The sequence below is a fragment of the Anolis sagrei genome, chromosome 8 (assembly GCF_037176765.1).
Source record: "Anolis sagrei isolate rAnoSag1 chromosome 8, rAnoSag1.mat, whole genome shotgun sequence".
Classification (NCBI taxonomy): Eukaryota; Metazoa; Chordata; class Lepidosauria; order Squamata; family Dactyloidae; genus Anolis; species Anolis sagrei.
The window spans coordinates 25268827-25286956 of NC_090028.1; the positions used below are offsets into that span (position 1 = coordinate 25268827).

General features: G+C 39.8%; 2 protein-coding genes across 6 annotated transcripts in view; one reads left to right on the plus strand and one right to left on the minus strand.

The window, feature by feature from the left end:
* CIBAR2 (CBY1 interacting BAR domain containing 2) overlaps positions 1-12624 on the plus strand; it is a 34138-nt gene extending 21514 nt beyond the window's left edge. The window contains exons 5-8 of the mRNA XM_060788262.2: positions 4400-4504; positions 8538-8651; positions 8820-8915; positions 12388-12624. Coding sequence (XP_060644245.2) covers positions 4400-4504; positions 8538-8651; positions 8820-8915; positions 12388-12537 — 465 coding nt within the window. The 3' untranslated portion in view covers positions 12538-12624. The remainder of the gene's footprint in view (positions 1-4399; positions 4505-8537; positions 8652-8819; positions 8916-12387) is intronic.
* Positions 12625-14139: 1515 nt separating this feature from the next.
* Positions 14140-18130, minus strand: part of KIAA0513 (KIAA0513 ortholog) — a 56598-nt gene continuing 52607 nt past the window's right edge. For all 5 annotated transcript variants that reach the window (XM_067471058.1, XM_067471054.1, XM_067471055.1 and 2 more), the window contains one exon: positions 14140-17055. In XM_067471058.1, the coding sequence (XP_067327159.1) occupies positions 17006-17055 (50 nt within the window). In that variant the 3' untranslated portion in view covers positions 14140-17005. The remainder of the gene's footprint in view (positions 17056-18130) is intronic.

An 18130-nucleotide genomic window follows, 5' to 3' on the forward strand; every position in this document is an offset into this window, starting at 1 on the left:
AGAGGGGAGGAAGAAAGCAAGGAAGAGAAGAAAGGAAGAAGGAAAGGAAAGAAGGGAGAAAGGAAGGAAGGAAGGAAGGAAGGGAGGGAGGAAGGGAGGGAGGAAAGAAAGAAAGAAAGAAAGAAAGAAAGAAAGAAAGAAGGAGAGATGGGAGGAAGGAGAGAAGGAAGGAAATAAGGGAGGGAGGAAATAAGGGAGGGAGGGAGGAAAGAATGAAAGAAGGAAAGAGGGGAGGAAGAAAGCAAGGAAGAGAAGAAAGGAAGAAGGAAAGGAAAGAGGGAGGGAGGAAGGGAGGAAGGGAAGAAGGGAAGAAGGAAGGAAGGAAGGAAGGAAGGAAGGAAGGAAGGAAGGAAGGAAAGATGAGAGGGAAGAAAAAAGGAAGGAAGGAGAGTTGTACTCTCCTAAAATAAGATGGCAATTAGACATTAAATGATGCAGCAAAACTGCCCCTGCCACTCTGGAAAAGATGACCGACGGGTAAGAAGACCACTGGATGTATATGCAGGTGGTCTGTTAGTAATGGCTTTCTTTATGCAACTTCTTGTAATTACAGCCATGCATTCAAAAGAGTAAGCAAATCTATCTAATGTTCAGGAAAGCACTCCAAAATGTCCTGAATTATAGTGCAAGTGTGCCATAGAATTGCATAGAGAAAAGAGAGACATCGCATTTTGGTCTTCCAATGCAAGTTTATAGAAACTTCTGAGCAAAAGGATGGCATAACAGAATATGGATGGTTGCTTTGAATCTTCGTATGGAGAGAAAAAAGGAAAGAAGGGAGGAAGGAAAGAAGGAAAAAAGGAAAGGAGGGAGGGAGGGAGGAAGGAAAGAAAGGAGGAAGGAAAAAGGGAGGGAGGAAAGAAGGGAGGAAAGAAGGGAGGAAATAAGGGAGGGAGGGAGGGAGCAAAGAAGGAAAGAGGAGAGGAAGGAAGCAAGGAAGGGAAGAAGGGAAGAAAGGAAGGAGGAAGGAAAGAAGGGAGAGAGGGAGGGAGGGAGGGAGGGAGGGAGGGAGGGAGGGAGGAAGGAGACATGGGAGGAAGGAGAGAAGGAAGGAAAGAATGAAAGAAGGAAAGAGGGGAGGAAGGAAGCAAGGAAGGGAAGAAGGGAAGAAGGAAAAGAAAGAAGGGAGGAAGGAAAGAAGGAAAAAAGGAAAGGAGGGAGGGAGGGAGGGAGGAAGGAAAGAAAGGAGGAAGGAAGGAAGGAAGGAAGGAAGGAAGGAAGGATGGGAGGAAGGAAAGAAGGAAGGAAATAAGGAAGGAAATAAGGGAGGGAGGAAATAAGGGAGGGAGGGAGGAAAGAATGAAAGAAGGAAAGAGGGGAGGAAGAAAGCAAGGAAGAGAAGAAAGGAAGAAGGAAAGGAAAGAAGGGAGAAAGGAAGGAAGGAAGGAAGGAAGGAAGGGAGGAAGGGAGGGAGGAAAGAAAGAAAGAAAGAAAGAAAGAAAGAAAGAAAGAAGGAGAGATGGGAGGAAGGAGAGAAGGAAGGAAATAAGGGAGGGAGGAAATAAGGGAGGGAGGGAGGAAAGAATGAAAGAAGGAAAGAGGGGAGGAAGAAAGCAAGGAAGAGAAGAAAGGAAGAAGGAAAGGAAAGAGGGAGGGAGGGAGGAAGGGAAGAAGGAAGGAAGGAAGGAAGGAAGGAAGGAAGGAAGGAAGGAAGGAAGGAAGGAAAGATGAGAGGGAAGAAAAAAGGAAGGAAGGAGAGTTGTACTCTCCTAAAATAAGATGGCAATTAGACATTAAATGATGCAGCAAAACTGCCCCTGCCACTCTGGAAAAGATGACAGACGGGTAAGAAGACCACTGGATGTATATGCAGCTGGTCCGTTAGTAATGGTTTACTTTATGCAACTTCTTGTAATTACAGCCATGGATTTAAAAGAGTAAACAAATCTATCTAATGTTCAGGAAAGCACTCCAAAATGTCCTGAATTATGGTGCAAGTGTGCCATAGAATTGCATAGAGAATAGAGAGACATCACATTTTGGTCTTCCAATGCAAGTTTATAGAAACTTCTGAGCAAAAGGATGGCATAACAGAATATGGATGGTTGCTTTGAATCTTCTTATGGAGAGAATAAACATATTAATTAATATTCTTATCAACATCATCATCATCTATATGTTTTTTCACTTCATAAGGAGATTCAAAGCAGCCATCCAGAAACATATACATGAAAACAACAACAACAACAACAACAATAATACAGGTAATAAATATAGTGTTGTAATTTTTATTTATATGTTTATGTTTAAGGAGGGTAGGAAGGAAAGAAAGAAAAAAGGAAAGAAGGGAGGAAGGAAAGCAGAAAAAAAGGAAAGGAGGGAGGGAGGAAATAAGGGAGGGGGGAAGGAAGGAAAGAATGGGGAAGGAAAGAAGGGAGAAAGGAAAGAAAGAAGGAAGGAAGGAAGGAAGGAAGGAAGGAAGGAAGGAAGGAAGGAAAGGAGGGAGGGAGGGAGGAAAGATGGGAGGAAGGAAAAAAGGGAGGGAGGGAGGAAAGGAGGGAGGGAGGAAAGAAGGGAAGGAGGGAGGAAAGAATGAAAGAAGGAAAGAGGGAAGGAAGGAAGCAAGGAAGGGAAGAAGGGAAGAAAGAAAGGAGGAAGGAAAGAAGGAAGGGAGGGAGGGAGGAGAGATGGGAGGAAGGAGAGAAGGAAGGAAAGAAGGGAAGGAGGAAATAAGGGAGGAAGGAAAGAATGAAAGAAGGAAAGAGGGGAGGAGGGAAACAAGGAAGGGAAGAAGGGAAGGAAATAAGGGAGGAAGGAAGGGAGGGAGGGAGGGAGGGAAGAAAGAAGGGAAGAAAGAAAGAAGGAAGGAAGGAAGGAAGGAAGGAAGGAAAGGAGGGAGGGAGGGAGGAAAGATGGGAGGAAGGAAAAAAGGGAGGGAGGGAGGAAAGGAGGGAGAGAGGAAAGAAGGGAAGGAGGGAGGAAAGAATGAAAGAAGGAAAGAGGGAAGGAAGGAAGCAAGGAAGGGAAGAAGGGAAGAAAGAAAGGAGGAAGGAAAGAAGGGAGGGAGGGAGGGAGGGAGGAGAGATGGGAGGAAGGAGAGAAGGGAGGAAAGAAGGGAAGGAGGAAATAAGGGAGGAAGGAAAGAATGAAAGAAGGAAAGAGGGGAGGAAGGAAACAAGGAAGGGAAGAAGGGAAGAAGGGAAGGAAATAAGGGAGGAAGGAAGGGAGGGAGGGAGGGAGGGAGGGAAGAAAGAAGGGAAGAAAGAAAGAAGGAAGGAAGGAAGGAAGGAAAGAAGGAAGGAAGGATGGGAGGAAGGAGAGAAGGAAGGAAATAAGGGAAGGAGGAAATAAGGGAGGGAGGGAGGAGGGAAAGAATGAAAGAAGGAAAGAGGGGAGGAAGTAAGCAAGGAAGAGAAGAAGGGAAGAAGGAAAGGAAAGAAGGGAGGGAAGGAGGGAGGAAAGAAAGAAAGAAAGAAAGAAAGAAAGAAGGAGGAAGGAGGGAAGGGAAGGGAAGAAATGAAGAAGGAAGGAAGGAAGGAAAGATGAGAGGGAGGAAAAAAGGAAGGAAGGAGAGTTCTTTGCAATGCTAAACACTGAGCGGATGAGAGGTGCTTGAAATGATAAGCCCAAATGGCATGCAAATTGTTCCCTCTATATTTATATTTTGCTATCGTCAGCAAAGCCATAGCACACTATAATTATGTGCTGCTCAATCTGTCCAAGCTGCAAAGTATTATTCGCAGTTGTACGTCTCATGTGCAAAAGTCATGCCTGCAACCCCCTTACAAGACATTTAAAACCTTGCAACACTTTTGCAGAATCATCCAACCCTAGGCAGCCTACAATTCACTAGAGTTGGAAGGGATCCCCAAAAGGCATCTAGTCCAAGCCTTTGCTGCCATTAAGGCACAACCAAAGCCCTCCCAACAGATGGCCATCCAGAGAGGTATAATCCTGACGAAAGTGTTCAGGGCTGTTGTAACTTTTTTTATAACTTTTGTGGATTGAGTTGCAGTAATTCTCGTGGAAATTGATAGGTTTCTGGCTAGAGAAGAAACTATTATGGTTGATAAAGTGAGATCAAAGGGTTAAAGTTTTGCAAACTGCGAAAGGAGCCAGCCAATGAGAGGTGCATCTACATTGTGTGATTAATACAGTTTGGTATTACTTTTAGCCACTGCATCCTCATGTGACGGCATTGTGGGAATTGTCGTTTTGCAAGGCCTTTACGCCTCTCTCTCTCTCTGCCAAACTGCAAATCCCAGGACTCCAAAGCATTGAGTCATGGCAGCACAAATGGCACCGAAGTGCATCCATTCTGCAAGGGAGATGCACCCAAAGTTAACACTAAGATAAGCGTATTACACAGACCTAATGTGCATCCTAATTTTGGAGAGGTCATTGAGCCCCATCAAGGTGAGCATTAGATTGGAGTAAATAGTGGAGATATCTCTTCCAGGCTGAATCCGAGGTGCATCGGGCCTCAGTTGACGCAAGCCGAAGCACGCAGCAGCTGGAAGAGACTATTGACGAGTTCCAGAAACAGAAGCTAAAAGACATCCAGGTAAAGAGAGATGTCCCATAAGTGTGTGGGTCAATGCAACTGTTGTGCGCAAACTTGGATATATTGCATATGGTCAGTGTAGAGCAGGCATGGGCCAACTTTGGCCCTCCAGGTGTTTTGGACTACAACTCCCACCATTCCTAACAGCCTACCGGCTGTTAGGAATGGTGGGAGTTGTAGTCCAAAACACCTGGAGGGCCAAAGTTGGCCCATGCCTGCTCTACACTGACTTTATAACAGATATCACTATATATGCCAATTAAAACTGAATGTTGTGTATTTTCAATGTCCTATGAAGCAACACCTGTAAAAATTCTAATATAGGATGACAGAAAAATTAAGTCCTTAGTTGTCGAAGGCTTTCATGGCTGGAATCACTGGGTTGTTGTAGGTTTTTTTGGGCTATGTGGCCATGGTCTAGAGGCATTCTCTCCTGATGTTTCGCCTGCATCTATGGCAAGCATCCTCAGAGGTAGTGAGGTCTGTTGAAACTAGGAAAAAAGGTTTATATATCTGTGGAATGACCAGGGTGAGACAAAGGACTCTTGTCTGCCGGAGCTAGGTGTGAATGTTTCAACTGACCACCTTGATTAGCATACAATGGCCTGACTGTGCCTGGAGCTAACTTTTGTTGAGAGGTGATTAGATGTCCCTGATTGTTTCCTCTCTGTTGTTGTGCTGTTGCAATTTTCAGACTACACAGAGAAGCCATTAAAATACACAAGCATATGGACAATTTCAACAGAAAGGAGGAAACCATGAAAATGAACAAAATCTGTCTACCAGTATTAAAAATCTTTAAAATTGCAACTATCTCTAAACTCTAAAATTGCAAAGATCTATGCACAATGGGTTGCAGAAACAGAGTGTCGACTTCTTCCGTTTTTTTTTAACATTTTATTTTTTATTTTTCAAAGGACATTTTTTTTCAATACATCCAATCACCCAGTGCTAACCCTTCACCCCCGACCAGCCAATTACAATATTTATTCCCAAAAATCAGTTGTTTCTATTACAGGTTTGGTCCCCTTACCTTCTATATATACATATTCTATCAATTTCCCCCAAATCTTCCCAAAATCATCTTTTTTTGATAATCCTCTTTTAAACTTAATGTTTCCTGTCAGTTTATCATTTATTGCGATGTCCCAGATCTCCCTATACCACTCTTCCAATTGACACTCCCCTCCTTCTTTCCATTTTTTAGCTATTAATAATCTTCCTGCTGTGACCAGATTGGCAATTAATTCTTTTAGTTCTTTTGGTATTTTAACATTGTCAATAAATGACAGCAGTGCTATCTCCGGTGTTCCTGTTATCTCTATTTGGGTGATTTTTCTTATTTCTTGAAATACATTTTCCCAAAATTTTTGAACATATTTGCAAGACCACCACATGTGTATATATGTGCCAGTTTCTTGACAGCCCCTCCAGCACTGCTTAGAATGTTTCTTGTCAATTTGATTTAATCTGATTGGTGTGAGGTACCACCTCCACACCACTTTATAATAGTTCTCTTTTATTCTTATTGACATATTTTTTAAAATACGCATATTCCACATTCCTTTCCAGTTTTGTGGGTCTATTACTTTCTTACAGTCTAACTCCCACATTCTTTTAAGGTGGTCCTCCTCCTGGACTCCTTCCAGCAGCATTTTGTAGATATCACTTGTTATACCTTTTGTTCTTTCTTTTCCTTCCTTACTTCCCCTTTGGTTAATCATTTCTTCAAATTTGGTAAGTTCTCTCTCTCCTTTATATTTCTTTCTTATTTCCCTTAACCATCTTTCAAGTTGTAGAACTTTGTACCATCCAATGTTCCCTCCTAATAACTGGACCTTTATCTCATCTATATTTTTCATCTTTGATTCCCAATCTTTTAATTTCGTTATTCCTTTTTCCTTAAATTCACTTTCCAACTCCTTTTTGAGATTTATGGGGAAATTATTTGTAATCAACACCGGTGTTAATGGGGATATCGATGGTATTAATTTTTCTTCATATTTAGACCATATTCCCAGTATGTTTTTTAGAAAAGGGTTGTCTATTTTGTTATACCATTTCTTGTCTAGATTCCTAGTTTTCCTATAAAGAAAATATATTCTAGTTTCATATCTATATCTTCACTCTCTTCTTCTAACCATTCTAAATCCTTTTGACCCATAATCCCTTCAACAACATATCTTAACTGGTTTGCTATATAGTATAGTTTTAAGTTTGGTATCCCCAGACCTCCCTTCTTTTGTAGTTTATACCATTTTGCTTTGTTAATTCTAACTCTTTTGTTCTCGTTGCAGAAGGTGTTTATCATATTCTGCCACTTTGTAATTTCTCCGGCTGAGATTTTAATAGGTAGCATCCTAAACAAAAAGTTTATTTTAGGTAAAATTTTCATCTTTATTAGAGCTATTCGACCAAACCATGACAATTTGAGCTTAGCAAATTTAGCCAGAGTATCCTTCACATTTTTCCTTAATTTGATTAGATTCTCCTCTTCTAATTTATCAATTTCTTTAGAAATATTAATTCCTAGATACTTTATTGAGTTCTTTATTTTTAATCTGCCCAATCTCCCTTCTCTTAATTTTACTTCCTCATCTTTAGTGTGGTTAAATAATAAGATTTCCGATTTATCCCAATTAACTTTAAGGCCTGTAATTTCTCCAAACTCTGTTAAATGTGCTTCTATTCTTTTTATCTGTTCTAATGGATTTCTGAAGGTTAGTAGTGTATCATCTGCAAATAAACATATCTTGTATCTTCCCTCCTTCCCTATCCCCTTTATATGTTTATCCTCTCGTATCATATTTGCTAGCATTTCTATGACTATTGCGAACAGGGTAGGAGAGAGAGGGCATCCTTGTCTTGTTCCTCGAGTCAATCTTATTTTCCCAGTAAGGCCATCGTTTACTTGTATAGTTGCATAGTTGGTTGAATATAGTCTCTCAATCAGTCCTCTAAATCTCTCTCCTAAACCAAATTTTTCTAATATTTTTTTTAATGCCGGCCATGAGACACAATCAAATGCTCTAAATATGTCTAGGGCCAATATCCCTGCTTTAATATTCTTTTTCTTAATTGAATGAATCACATTTAGTACTCTTCCCACTGGGTTTGACATTTGTCTACCAGGAATAAATCCACATTGATCTTTATTAATATAATTATATATAAAGTTATTTAATCTCTTTGCCATTATTGCCGTCAATATTTTAGCATCCTGATTTATAAGGGCAATAGGTCTATATGAACCAGGATCTTTAGGATCCTTATTTGTTTTTAGAATTAATATGATCCTTGATTCCTGCCATGATGAAGGGATCTGTTCTCCTTCCATTATCCTATTATATAGTTCTTTTAATTTTGGTACTAAAATTGATTTAAATTTTTTATAATATTCCGGTCCTAGGCCATCCATTCCAGGAGTCTTCCCTCCTTTCAATTTATCTATAGCGTCTCCTATCTCTTTTTCTGATACTAATTGTTCCATACTCATTTTATCCATCTCCTGTAATTTTATTTTCCAGTATTTATCTATAACCCCTTCTATTTTGTTGTTAGGGTTATCCACTGCTGTATATAATTTTTGATAAAATTCTTGGAAGACAGCTAGCTTTTCTTTCATTGATATAATTCCCCTACCCCAAGAAGTGTGGCTTCAGAAAACTTGTTCATCGTTGGCAGAAATGTATCCAATTGTCTGGTTGATTATGTGGAAAAGTGAACAGTGGTAGTTAAAGAGCACATTCTAAGGATTATTTCTGTGTTTGATTTATTAAAATATTCTCATCCAAACCCAAATAATGAAGGTGGGGGCATTACTTATCATTCAACCCTCGTAGAACAAGTAAAAAGATAATAGAGAGTTGTGTTTTCATCATGCTACTGGGAGGGACGTGAATAGATGATTCAACAAAGCAACTGCAGTATGTTCTGGATAATAAACAAATACATTCGTTTTTAAAAAATCAAGTCAAGGAAGCAAAAAAGATAGGACTTACTTCTTGCTTGTTTTCCGCTTGTATTTCAACAGAAGATCTTCCTCGATTTTGTCACCGTCGAGATGGTTTTTCATGCAAAAGCTTTGGAAGTCTATTCTAATGCTTTCCAAACCCTTGAAGGTTACGATCTGGAGAAAGATTTGCAGGTACTTTGTGCAATAACACCAAAAAATGAGGAAAATAACAACCACCTTTTTGGACTGCAAGAAAAAAAATCACCTTGCAATTTGTCTATATGTCCTAAAGGAAGAATTCTAACTATTTATTTTTTTGGATTTTCTGTGCTCCATTTCTCTCCTTTGCCGTCTTCTTAGGATTTCCGAGCAAAAACCAACATTGTTTCAGGAACTTTGCCCGTTGCAAAGCCCACGAACCCATCATCCACAGTCTCTTGGTCTACAGGCCCACAGGTATTGCTTTAGCAATTATTCCTGGCTTTAATTGCATATAGAAGTGAACTATAGAATCATAGAGTTGGAAGAGAATTCGTGGTCCATCCCGTCCAGCTCCCTCCCAAGAAGCAGGAAAATTGCATTCAAAGCACCCCCGACAGATGGCCATCCAGCCTCTGTTTAAAAGCTTCCAAAGAAGGAGCCTCCACCACACTCTGGGGCAGAGAGTTCCACTGCTAAACGGCTCTCACAGTCAGGAAGTTCTTCCTCATGTTCAGATGGAATCTCCTCTCTTGTAGTTTGAAGCCGTTGTTCTGCGTCCTCATCTCCAGGGAATCATAGAATCAAAGAGTTGGAAGAGACCTCGTAGTCCATCCCGTCCAGTTCCCTCCCAAGAAGCAGGAAAATTGCATTCAAATCACCCCCGACAGATGGCCATCCAGCCTCAGTTTAAAAGCTTCCAAAGAAGGAGCCTCCACCACACTCCGGGGCAGAGAGTTCCACTGCTGAACGGCTGTCACAGTCAGGAAGTTCTTCCTCATGTTCAGATGGAATCTCCTTTCTTGTAGTTTGAAGCCGTTGTTCTGCGTCCTCGTCTCCAGGGAAGCAGAAAACAAGCTTGCTCCCTCCTTCCTATGACTTCCTCTCACATATTTATACATGCTATCATGTCTCCTCTCAGCTTTTCTTCTTCAGGCTAAACATGCCCAGCTCTTTAAGCCTCTCCTCATAGGGCTTGTTCTCCAGACCCTTGATCATTTTAGCCACCCTCCTCTGGACGCATTCCAGCTTGTCAATATCTCTCTTCAATAGGTGCATCTACACTGTAAAATTGTGCCATGAAAGCCTTCGACAACACTTTATTATTACTACTATTCTCTGCCATATAATAATAATTCTTTGGTGAATGTATTGTCGAAGGCTTTCATGGCCGGAATCACTCAGTGCTTGTGGGTTTTTTCGGGCTATATGGCCATGTTCTAGAGGCATTTCTCCTGACGTTTCGCCTGCATCTATGGCAAGCTTCCTCAGAGGTGAGGTCACCTCTAGAACATGGCCATATAGCCCGAAAAAACCCACAAGCACTGAATTCCTTGGTGCCTCCCCATACTATAGCTGAGTATATTGCATTAGACCATAGCAGTCAAAGTGGCTTCAAAGTGGGTCAATGAGACAGTGTAGCTGCACTTGCTGGTCTCTCTGGAAAAGAGAGAAAAAGTGTTTCTGTTTTCCAGATGTAATGACTCATGAAAAGCAAAAGCAGGACTGTGATAAAAAGCAGCCAAGCCAGGCTGGTCCCTGTTTGGCACTGGTTCCAAACCTGTGCATTTCAGGTGGGAATTCTGTTTTATGTCTCTATCACACACACATTCATACTTACGGCTTATATTTATATATAATCTTAGAATCACAGAATCAAAGAGTTGGAAGAGACCTCATGGGCCATCCAGTCCAACCCCCTGCCAAGAAGCAGGAATATTGCATTCAAATCACCCCTGACAGATGGCCATCCAGCCTCTGTTTAAAAGCTTCCGAAGAAGGAGCCTCCACCACACTCCGGGTCAGAGAGTTCCACTGCTGAACGGCTCTCACAGTCATGTTCAGATCGAATCTCCTCTCTTGTAGTTTGAAGCCATTGCTCCGCATCCTAGTCTCCAAGGAAGCAGAAAACAAGCTTGCTCCCTCCTCCCTGTGGCTTCCTCTCACATATTTATACATGGCTATCATATCTCCCCCCAGCCTTCTCTTCTTCATGCTAAACATGCCCAGCTCCTTAAGCCGCTCCTCATAGGGCTTGTTCTCCAGACCCTTGATCATTTTAGTCGCCCTCCTCTGGACACATTCCAGCTTGTCAATCTCTCTCTTGAATTGTGGTGCCCAGAATTGGACACAATATTCCAGGTGTGGTCTAACCAAAGCAGAATAGAGGGGTAGCATTACCTCCCTAGATCTAAAATGTAACTTTGCTTTTGTGTTCATCTACACTGTACAATTGATGCACTTTAGTCCCATGTTAGTTGCCATGGCTCAATTCTATGGATCCTTGGGAATTTTAGTTTTAATAATTTCGTTGATTATTATTATTTGAAACACAACAAGATGAGTCCACAGCAGACAAGATCACTCTGATGGCTATTATATTGAATCACACGTCAGACAGTTCCCAAGTGCCTAGGACTGTGTGATGTATCGGTGAATAATGCGTGCAGATCCCAGTAAGGTGGCCTTTTGCAGCTGGCAGATGGTAATTTCGTCAGCACCGATTGTGTTTAAGTGCAGGCCAAGGTCTTGAGGCACTGCACCCAGTGTGTCGATCACCACTAGAATCACCTTGACTGGCTTTGTGCCAGAGTCTTTGCAATTCAATCTTTAAATCCTCATATCGTGTCAACTTTTCCAGTTTCTCTTCAATCCTGCTGTCACCTGGGATATTATTATTATTATTATTATTATACTTTAACTGCCACAGCAACATACTGTTTATTATTATTATGATACTTTAAGTGCTATAACATTCTCTTGAATTATTATTATTAATATGTATTATTATTCCATGTTAATTGCCATGGCAACATTGCTGAATTATTATTGTTGTTGCTGTTATTATTAAAATGTATTATTATTATTATTATTATTCTGCTTTAACTGGTGCAAGTTGCTGAACTTGTTGACCAAAGGTCACAAGTTCGAATGCAGGGAGCGGGGTGAGTTCCTGCTGTTAGCCCCAGCTTCTGCAGTTTGAAAACATGCAAATGTGAGTAGATCAATAGGTACTGCTATTCAGCTTAGAAATTGAGTTGAGCACCAGAGTCGGACACAATTGGACTTAATGTCAGGGGGAAACCTTTACCTTTATCTACTTTAACTGTTATGGAAACATGCTGTTTAATAATAAAATAATAATAATAATTATTATTATTATTATTATTTTACTTTAACTGTCATGGCAACATACTGTACTCTTAAATTATTATTATTAATAATAAAATGTATTATTATTATTATTCCACTTTTAACTGCCCTAGTTGCTGCTATTATACTTCTTATTTTATATTAACTTTTTATTAGAGTTTTAGACATATCATAAGGTAAATGTAAAGGGGAGAGAAAAGCAAAAAGAAAAAAAGTAAAAATAGAAATAAAACAACAAAAATATATAGAAAAACAAAAAGGTGTTTCTATAAAAAATAAAAATAAAGGTTTTTCTGCTATTATTATTAAATAATTAATATTAAATATTTATTACTATTATTATTGTACTTTAACTTCTTTGATTTCAAGAATCCAGCTGAGAATTCATAATGCCCTTTTGCATTTGGTTGCCATGGCAATTAAAGTGCTATAACGGTATCATGTGATAGGATCCTTGTGATGGGCAGGGAGTTGATTCCTATAGGATCCGAATGCAATCCCAATAATTTTGGCGTAAATGCAGACAAAGCAGACCCAAGTCCAGATGTATTGAATAAATGGATGTTTTCTATCTTAGAGTGTGAAAAGTATGCTCCAGAAGCTGACATTGGTGGAAAGCGAGGAGGAAGAAGAGGAGGAAGAAGAGGAGTCTGATGGGAGCCACACACAAGACTTAACCCACATCAAATACCCTACCATTCGGCAAGTGTCCAGCAGGAACCTGTGACGGCCAGTGTCTTGAAGTGTGCAATGAAACAGAAATCCCAATCTGAGTTTGCAATTGTGCTCTTTCTGAGGGTGCACATCTCTTTTTCCAAATGCCGCGTGCTTCCGCGTAATTGACCCATTACTTCCATAATCCGGGATTTTGCATCCTGACTCTTCTTAGGAATATATCCTGGGTGACTAAGCAGGGATATTATTACTGCTACAGAGCATATATTTGTTTTTCCTTACCTGGTCCCAAATCAATTTGTGAAAACACCTTGAAAAATCCAGCTGATGTAGAATGAATGCAACTTAATTCGAATCCCAATTACATCATAATAAAAATGTTCTGTCTAACTCAATAGTAAGTGATGATGAGACAAGATTCAATGTTGAGAAAGAAAGGCAGAAAGGAAGGAGGGAGAAAGGGGGGGGGGGATGGAGGAAGGAAGGTAGCACGGAAAAAAGGAAAATAAAAGAAGGAGGAAGGAAAGTAGGAAAAGAAAGAAAGGAAGGAGGGAGGGAAGGAAGGAAGGAGGGAGAAAAAAGGGAAAATGAAGAAGAAAGGAAGGTAACAAGGAAAAAAGGAAAATAAAAGGAGGAAGGAAAGTAGGAAAAGAAAGAAAGGAAGGAGGGAGGGAAGGAAGGAAGGAAGGAGGGAGAAAAAGGGGAAAATGAAGAAGAAAGGAAGGTAACAAGGAAAAAAGGAAAATAAAAGAAGGAGGAAGAAAAGTAGGAAAAGAAAGAAAGGAGGGAGGGAAGGAAGGAAGGAAGGAGGGAGAAAAAGGGGAAAATGAAGAAGAAAGGAAGGTAACAAGGAAAAAAGGAAACTAAAAGGAGGAAGGAAAGTAGAAAAAGAAAGGAAGGAGGGAGGGAGGGAGGGAAGGGGAGGGAAGGAAAGGAAGGAAGGAAGAGAAAGGAAAGGAAGAAAAGGAGGAAAAAGGAAATGGAAAGAAAAAATGAGGAAGGAAAGAAGGAAGAAAAAAGAAAACAAGGAAGGAAGGAAGGAAGGAAGGAAGGAAGGAAGGAAGGAAGGAAGGAAGGGGGGAAAGAAGAAAAAAACGAAGAAGGAAAGCAAAGCAAGAAAGAAGGAAAAAGGAAAAAAAGCAAAAATTGAGGATGGAAAGAAAGAAGAAAAAGAAAGAAAAGAAGGAAGGAAAAAGAAGAAAGGGGAAATAAAAAGGGAAGAAGAAAAGAAGGAAGGAAATGAAGGAAGGAAAAAGAAAGGAGGAAATAAAGTAGGAAAAGAAAGAAGAAAGAAAAAGAAAGATGTGAAAGATGGAAAAAATAAGGAAGTAAGGAAGAAGGAAGGAAAGAAGGAAGGAATGAAAAATAAAGGAGGTAGGGGGGAAGGAAAGCAGGAAAAGGAAGATGGAATAAGGAAGGAATGAAATAGAAAGGAAGGAGGGAGGGAAGAGAAGGGATGGAAGGATGGATGGAAAGAAGGAAAAAGAAAGGAGAGAAGAAACAAGGAAAGAAAGGAGAAGGAAGATGGAAGGAAGGAAGAAGGAAGAAAAGAAGGAAGGAATGAAAAAGAGAGAAGGAAGAAAAGTAGGAAAGGAAAGGAAGGAACGAAGGAAGAATGGGAAGGAAAGGAAAGGAAGGGAAATACAGACAGACAGAAAGAAAGATTATTTTATTGAACTTCCCAAAACTTTAATAACCAGGACTTGATAACACTTTCTATACATGAGTTAAAAACCACAATATTCCACAAAGGATACCAATCACATCGCTTCGGCATAATACATCAGTCATCACAGAATCTCACTCAGCACATCCGAATATATCTTATACGGTTCATATATATATGTATGCATATAAAAATTCAATAGAATTCCACAGTTATATACGGAGATGATATACTGAAAGGTTTGGCTTTGCAACCGCATCCTACAGGGTGGGGTGGGGGTGGGGGGCTCTTAACAACGATAACAACAAAACTGCAGAATATTTAAGGTTAAGATATTTCTAGTGTTAAGAGGAGGATTCAAGTGGTCATTTAGGGAAAAGTGGGGACAGAGGAAAACTCTGAAGTTATAGATTTGCAAAATAATTCAGCAATGGGAACGTAACATCTTGCAAATAAAGGTACGATTGGAAGTGTCAAAGCTTGGCTCCCATAGACAATAAATGCAACCCAGAATCATGGAAGCAATAGTCTCATTATGGAGAGGAAAGCAGGATATTAATAATTATGGTGATGATGATGATGATGATAACAACAACCACCTTAACAGGAAGTGACTATATTGCTAGTTATCTGTCCTTTGGTGCCCTCTACTGGACAGGACAGGAAATGCAGGATAAGAATGAAAGTTTGCAGGAATTTGCAATATTTATTGGTGGGATTTTTAATTCCTTTTAAATAAGTAAATTATATTTCTGTTCCCCTGGAATAGAATTACAAAATATATGGGAATATGTTAACTTCTCCTATTTTTAAGAGATTTTGTTCAGTGACATAACACTATTGAAGGAAAAATAATAATAATATCCAAAATATTGGAATATGTGGATAATATAACAAAGTGGAGGGGATGGCTAGGAGTCTGGCTAAGAGTCACAAGGCTCAATGCCAAATTATCCAGAAACATTGAGTAATACATAAAAAGGAACAAAGCTGTACTCGATGGTTTCACGCTAAGAAGGGTCAGATTGTCGCCAAGACTGTGACAGATGGCAAGGAGTAATCTTCTCAGGCTGAGAATCCCACAATGGCTCTGAGATCTACCAGGGAGGAGAGTCACTGCTAGGACAAGAGTTTATTTATATATACTTGAAACAAAAACACCCTCGGAATGAAAACAGCAGAAGTCGGCTTCCTTGCACACTTCACTTCCCTTGCAAATCTCACCGTGTTGCATTCGCTTGCAAAAGCAAAAGCAAAAGCAAAGCAAAGCAAAGGGGATGGATCCCCCTCCTGATTTCTCCGCTCAAAATGCGTCTGAAGAAAAGAGTGAAAGGAATAAAGAAAAAGAAAAAAGAAGAGGAAGGAAGACAGGAAGGGAAGGAAGAGGGATGGTGAAAGGGAAGGAAGGAAGGAAAGAAAAGGATGGAGGGAAAGGAAGAAGGAAAAAGAAGAGGAAGGAAGACAATAAAGGAAGGAAGGAAGGAAGGAAAGAAGAGGGAGGGGGAAAGGGAAGAAAGAAAGGAAAGGAAAGGGGGAAAGGAAGAAAAAAGAAGAGGAAGGAAGACAGGAACCAAATAGGAAGAAAGAAAGGAAGGGAAGGAGGGAAAGGAAGAAGGAAAAAGAAGAGGAAGAGAAGGAAGGAAAAAGACTGAAAGGGAAGAAAGGAACGAATTAAAGGGGGATGAAAAAGAGTAAGGGGAAGGAGGAAAAAAAGAAAAAGGAACAAGGGGTAAGGAAGGGTGGAAGGAAAAGGAGGGAAAGGAAGAAACGAAATGAAGATGGGGAAGAGAAGGAAGAAAGAGAGAAGGAAGGTGAAAGGAAATGGAAGGAAGGAAAGGGAAAGGAAGAATGAGAAGAAAGAAGGGGAATGGCGGGATGCAGAGAAGGACAAATGAGAGGGGGAAGATGAAAGGAAATGAAGGAAGGAGAAAGGAAGAAGGAGAAGAAAGGGGAATAGAGGTTGAAAAGAAGGAAGGAAAGCGAAGGAGGATGAAAGAAAAGGAAGAAAGAAGGAGGAAAGAAAAGAAAGTGGGAAAGAAAGGATAGAGACAGAAATAAAAAGAAAGAAGGAGAAAGGGAAAGGAAGGAAAGAAGAAAAGAGAGGGAGTGAGAGATAAGGTGAAAGAATGGATAGAGAAGAAAGAAAGACAGAACAAAGATGGAAAAAGAAAGGAAAGAAGAAGGAATGAAGAGAGTAAGGAAGGGAAGGAAGGAGTATGAAAGAAAAGGATAGGAGTGAAAGAGAGGGAAGAAAAGAAAGTGAGAAAGAAAGAAAGAAAGAAAGAAAGAGGAAGGGAAGGAGGGTGAAAGGAAAGGAAAGGAAGGAGGGAAGAAAGGAAAGAACGTAGAGATAAAAAAGGAAGAAAGAAAAAGAAAGAAATGAAGGGAGGGGGGAGGGAGGGCTTTCCAAATGACTGGAAGGCCACCAGGGATGATGCTGTGTGCTTCTCCCTTTTGTACACACTCTGCTAGAAAAAGAACGACACAGACAGATACACAAAATACTCGGCAGCGAGGCTCAAGAGGGAAGGCAAACGAGGCTCCCTTCCTCTGCGAACGAAGGCTGCTCTCCCCACTGCAAGGGTCCAGCCCTGCCCATGCCCTTCGATGCAACCCTTCCATGTCCTGTCCATTCAGTCCAAAGGCCCCAAGGGAAGGGGAGGCTGTGGATGATGGGACGTGGTGTCCCGGGACGTCTTCGACGGGGAGCAGCGCAACGCGGTTGGATGGCAATCATGCAGGTCCGTCTTTGTCCTCATCCGCGGTTCAACGCCCGTCTCAATCTTCCGGTCAGTGGCCGTATTTCAACCCCAACTGGTTCTGTCTCTCTCTCTCAATTTTCCCCACGATTCCATTATTCAGCAGCCATTTCTTCAATGTGGTCGCTGAGCAGCTTGAATTGCTCTGGGAATGAGAAGCACACAAAAGTAAACGGACTTATCATGCACACCTCACTTCAGAGGAAGCCATCCTGCAATTTGCTTTAAAAGTGTGCAAGGAATCGGAATTGCTGTATTTGGAAAGACTATGCAACTCTATGACATTTTGGAATTCAAAAATGCAAAATCAGAATGGTTCCCTTGGAAAGACTACCCAACACTATGTTTGTTCCTGAGTTATCAATGTCATTTCCTCATCGGTTCTGTCATCAAAACACAGGAAAGTTTATTATATCATTATTGCATGATATAATAATAATATTTTATTTATTTATTTATTTTTATTCTAACATATTACACTATGTAACACAATTTTTGTTCCTGGGTTATCAATGCCATTTCCTAATTGGTTCTATCATCAAAACATGGGAAAGTTTATTATATTATTATTGCATGATATAATAATAATAATAATAATAATAATAATTTATTATTATTCTAACATATTACACTATGGAACACAACTTTGTTCCTAGCTTATCAATGCCATTTCCTAATTAATTCTATCATCAAAACACGGGAAAGTTTATTATTATTGCATTATATAATAATAATAATAATAATAATAATAAATAATGAGATTGGATCTTGATTTTACTTGAGACACTAATGAGATGTTATATTGATGTTTAACTGTTTATTATGTTATTATTTTAATTGTTTTTAAACTGTTTTTATGATGTTGAGCATTGAATTTTGCTATTCTTAACTGCTTTGAGTTGCCCAAGGGCTGAGAAAAGTGGTATATAAATGAAGTAAACAAATACATTATTATTATTATTATTATTATTATTCTAACATATTTCACTATGTAACACAATTTTTGTTCCTGGGTTATCAATGCCATTTCCTAATTGGTTCTATCATCAAAACACAGGAAAGTTTATTATATTATTATTGCATTATATATTATATTATATTATATTATATTATAATTATTCTAACATATTACACTTTGTAACACATTTTTTGTTCTTGGGTTATCAATGCCATCTCCTAATTGGTTCTATCATCAAAACACGGGAACATTTATTATATGA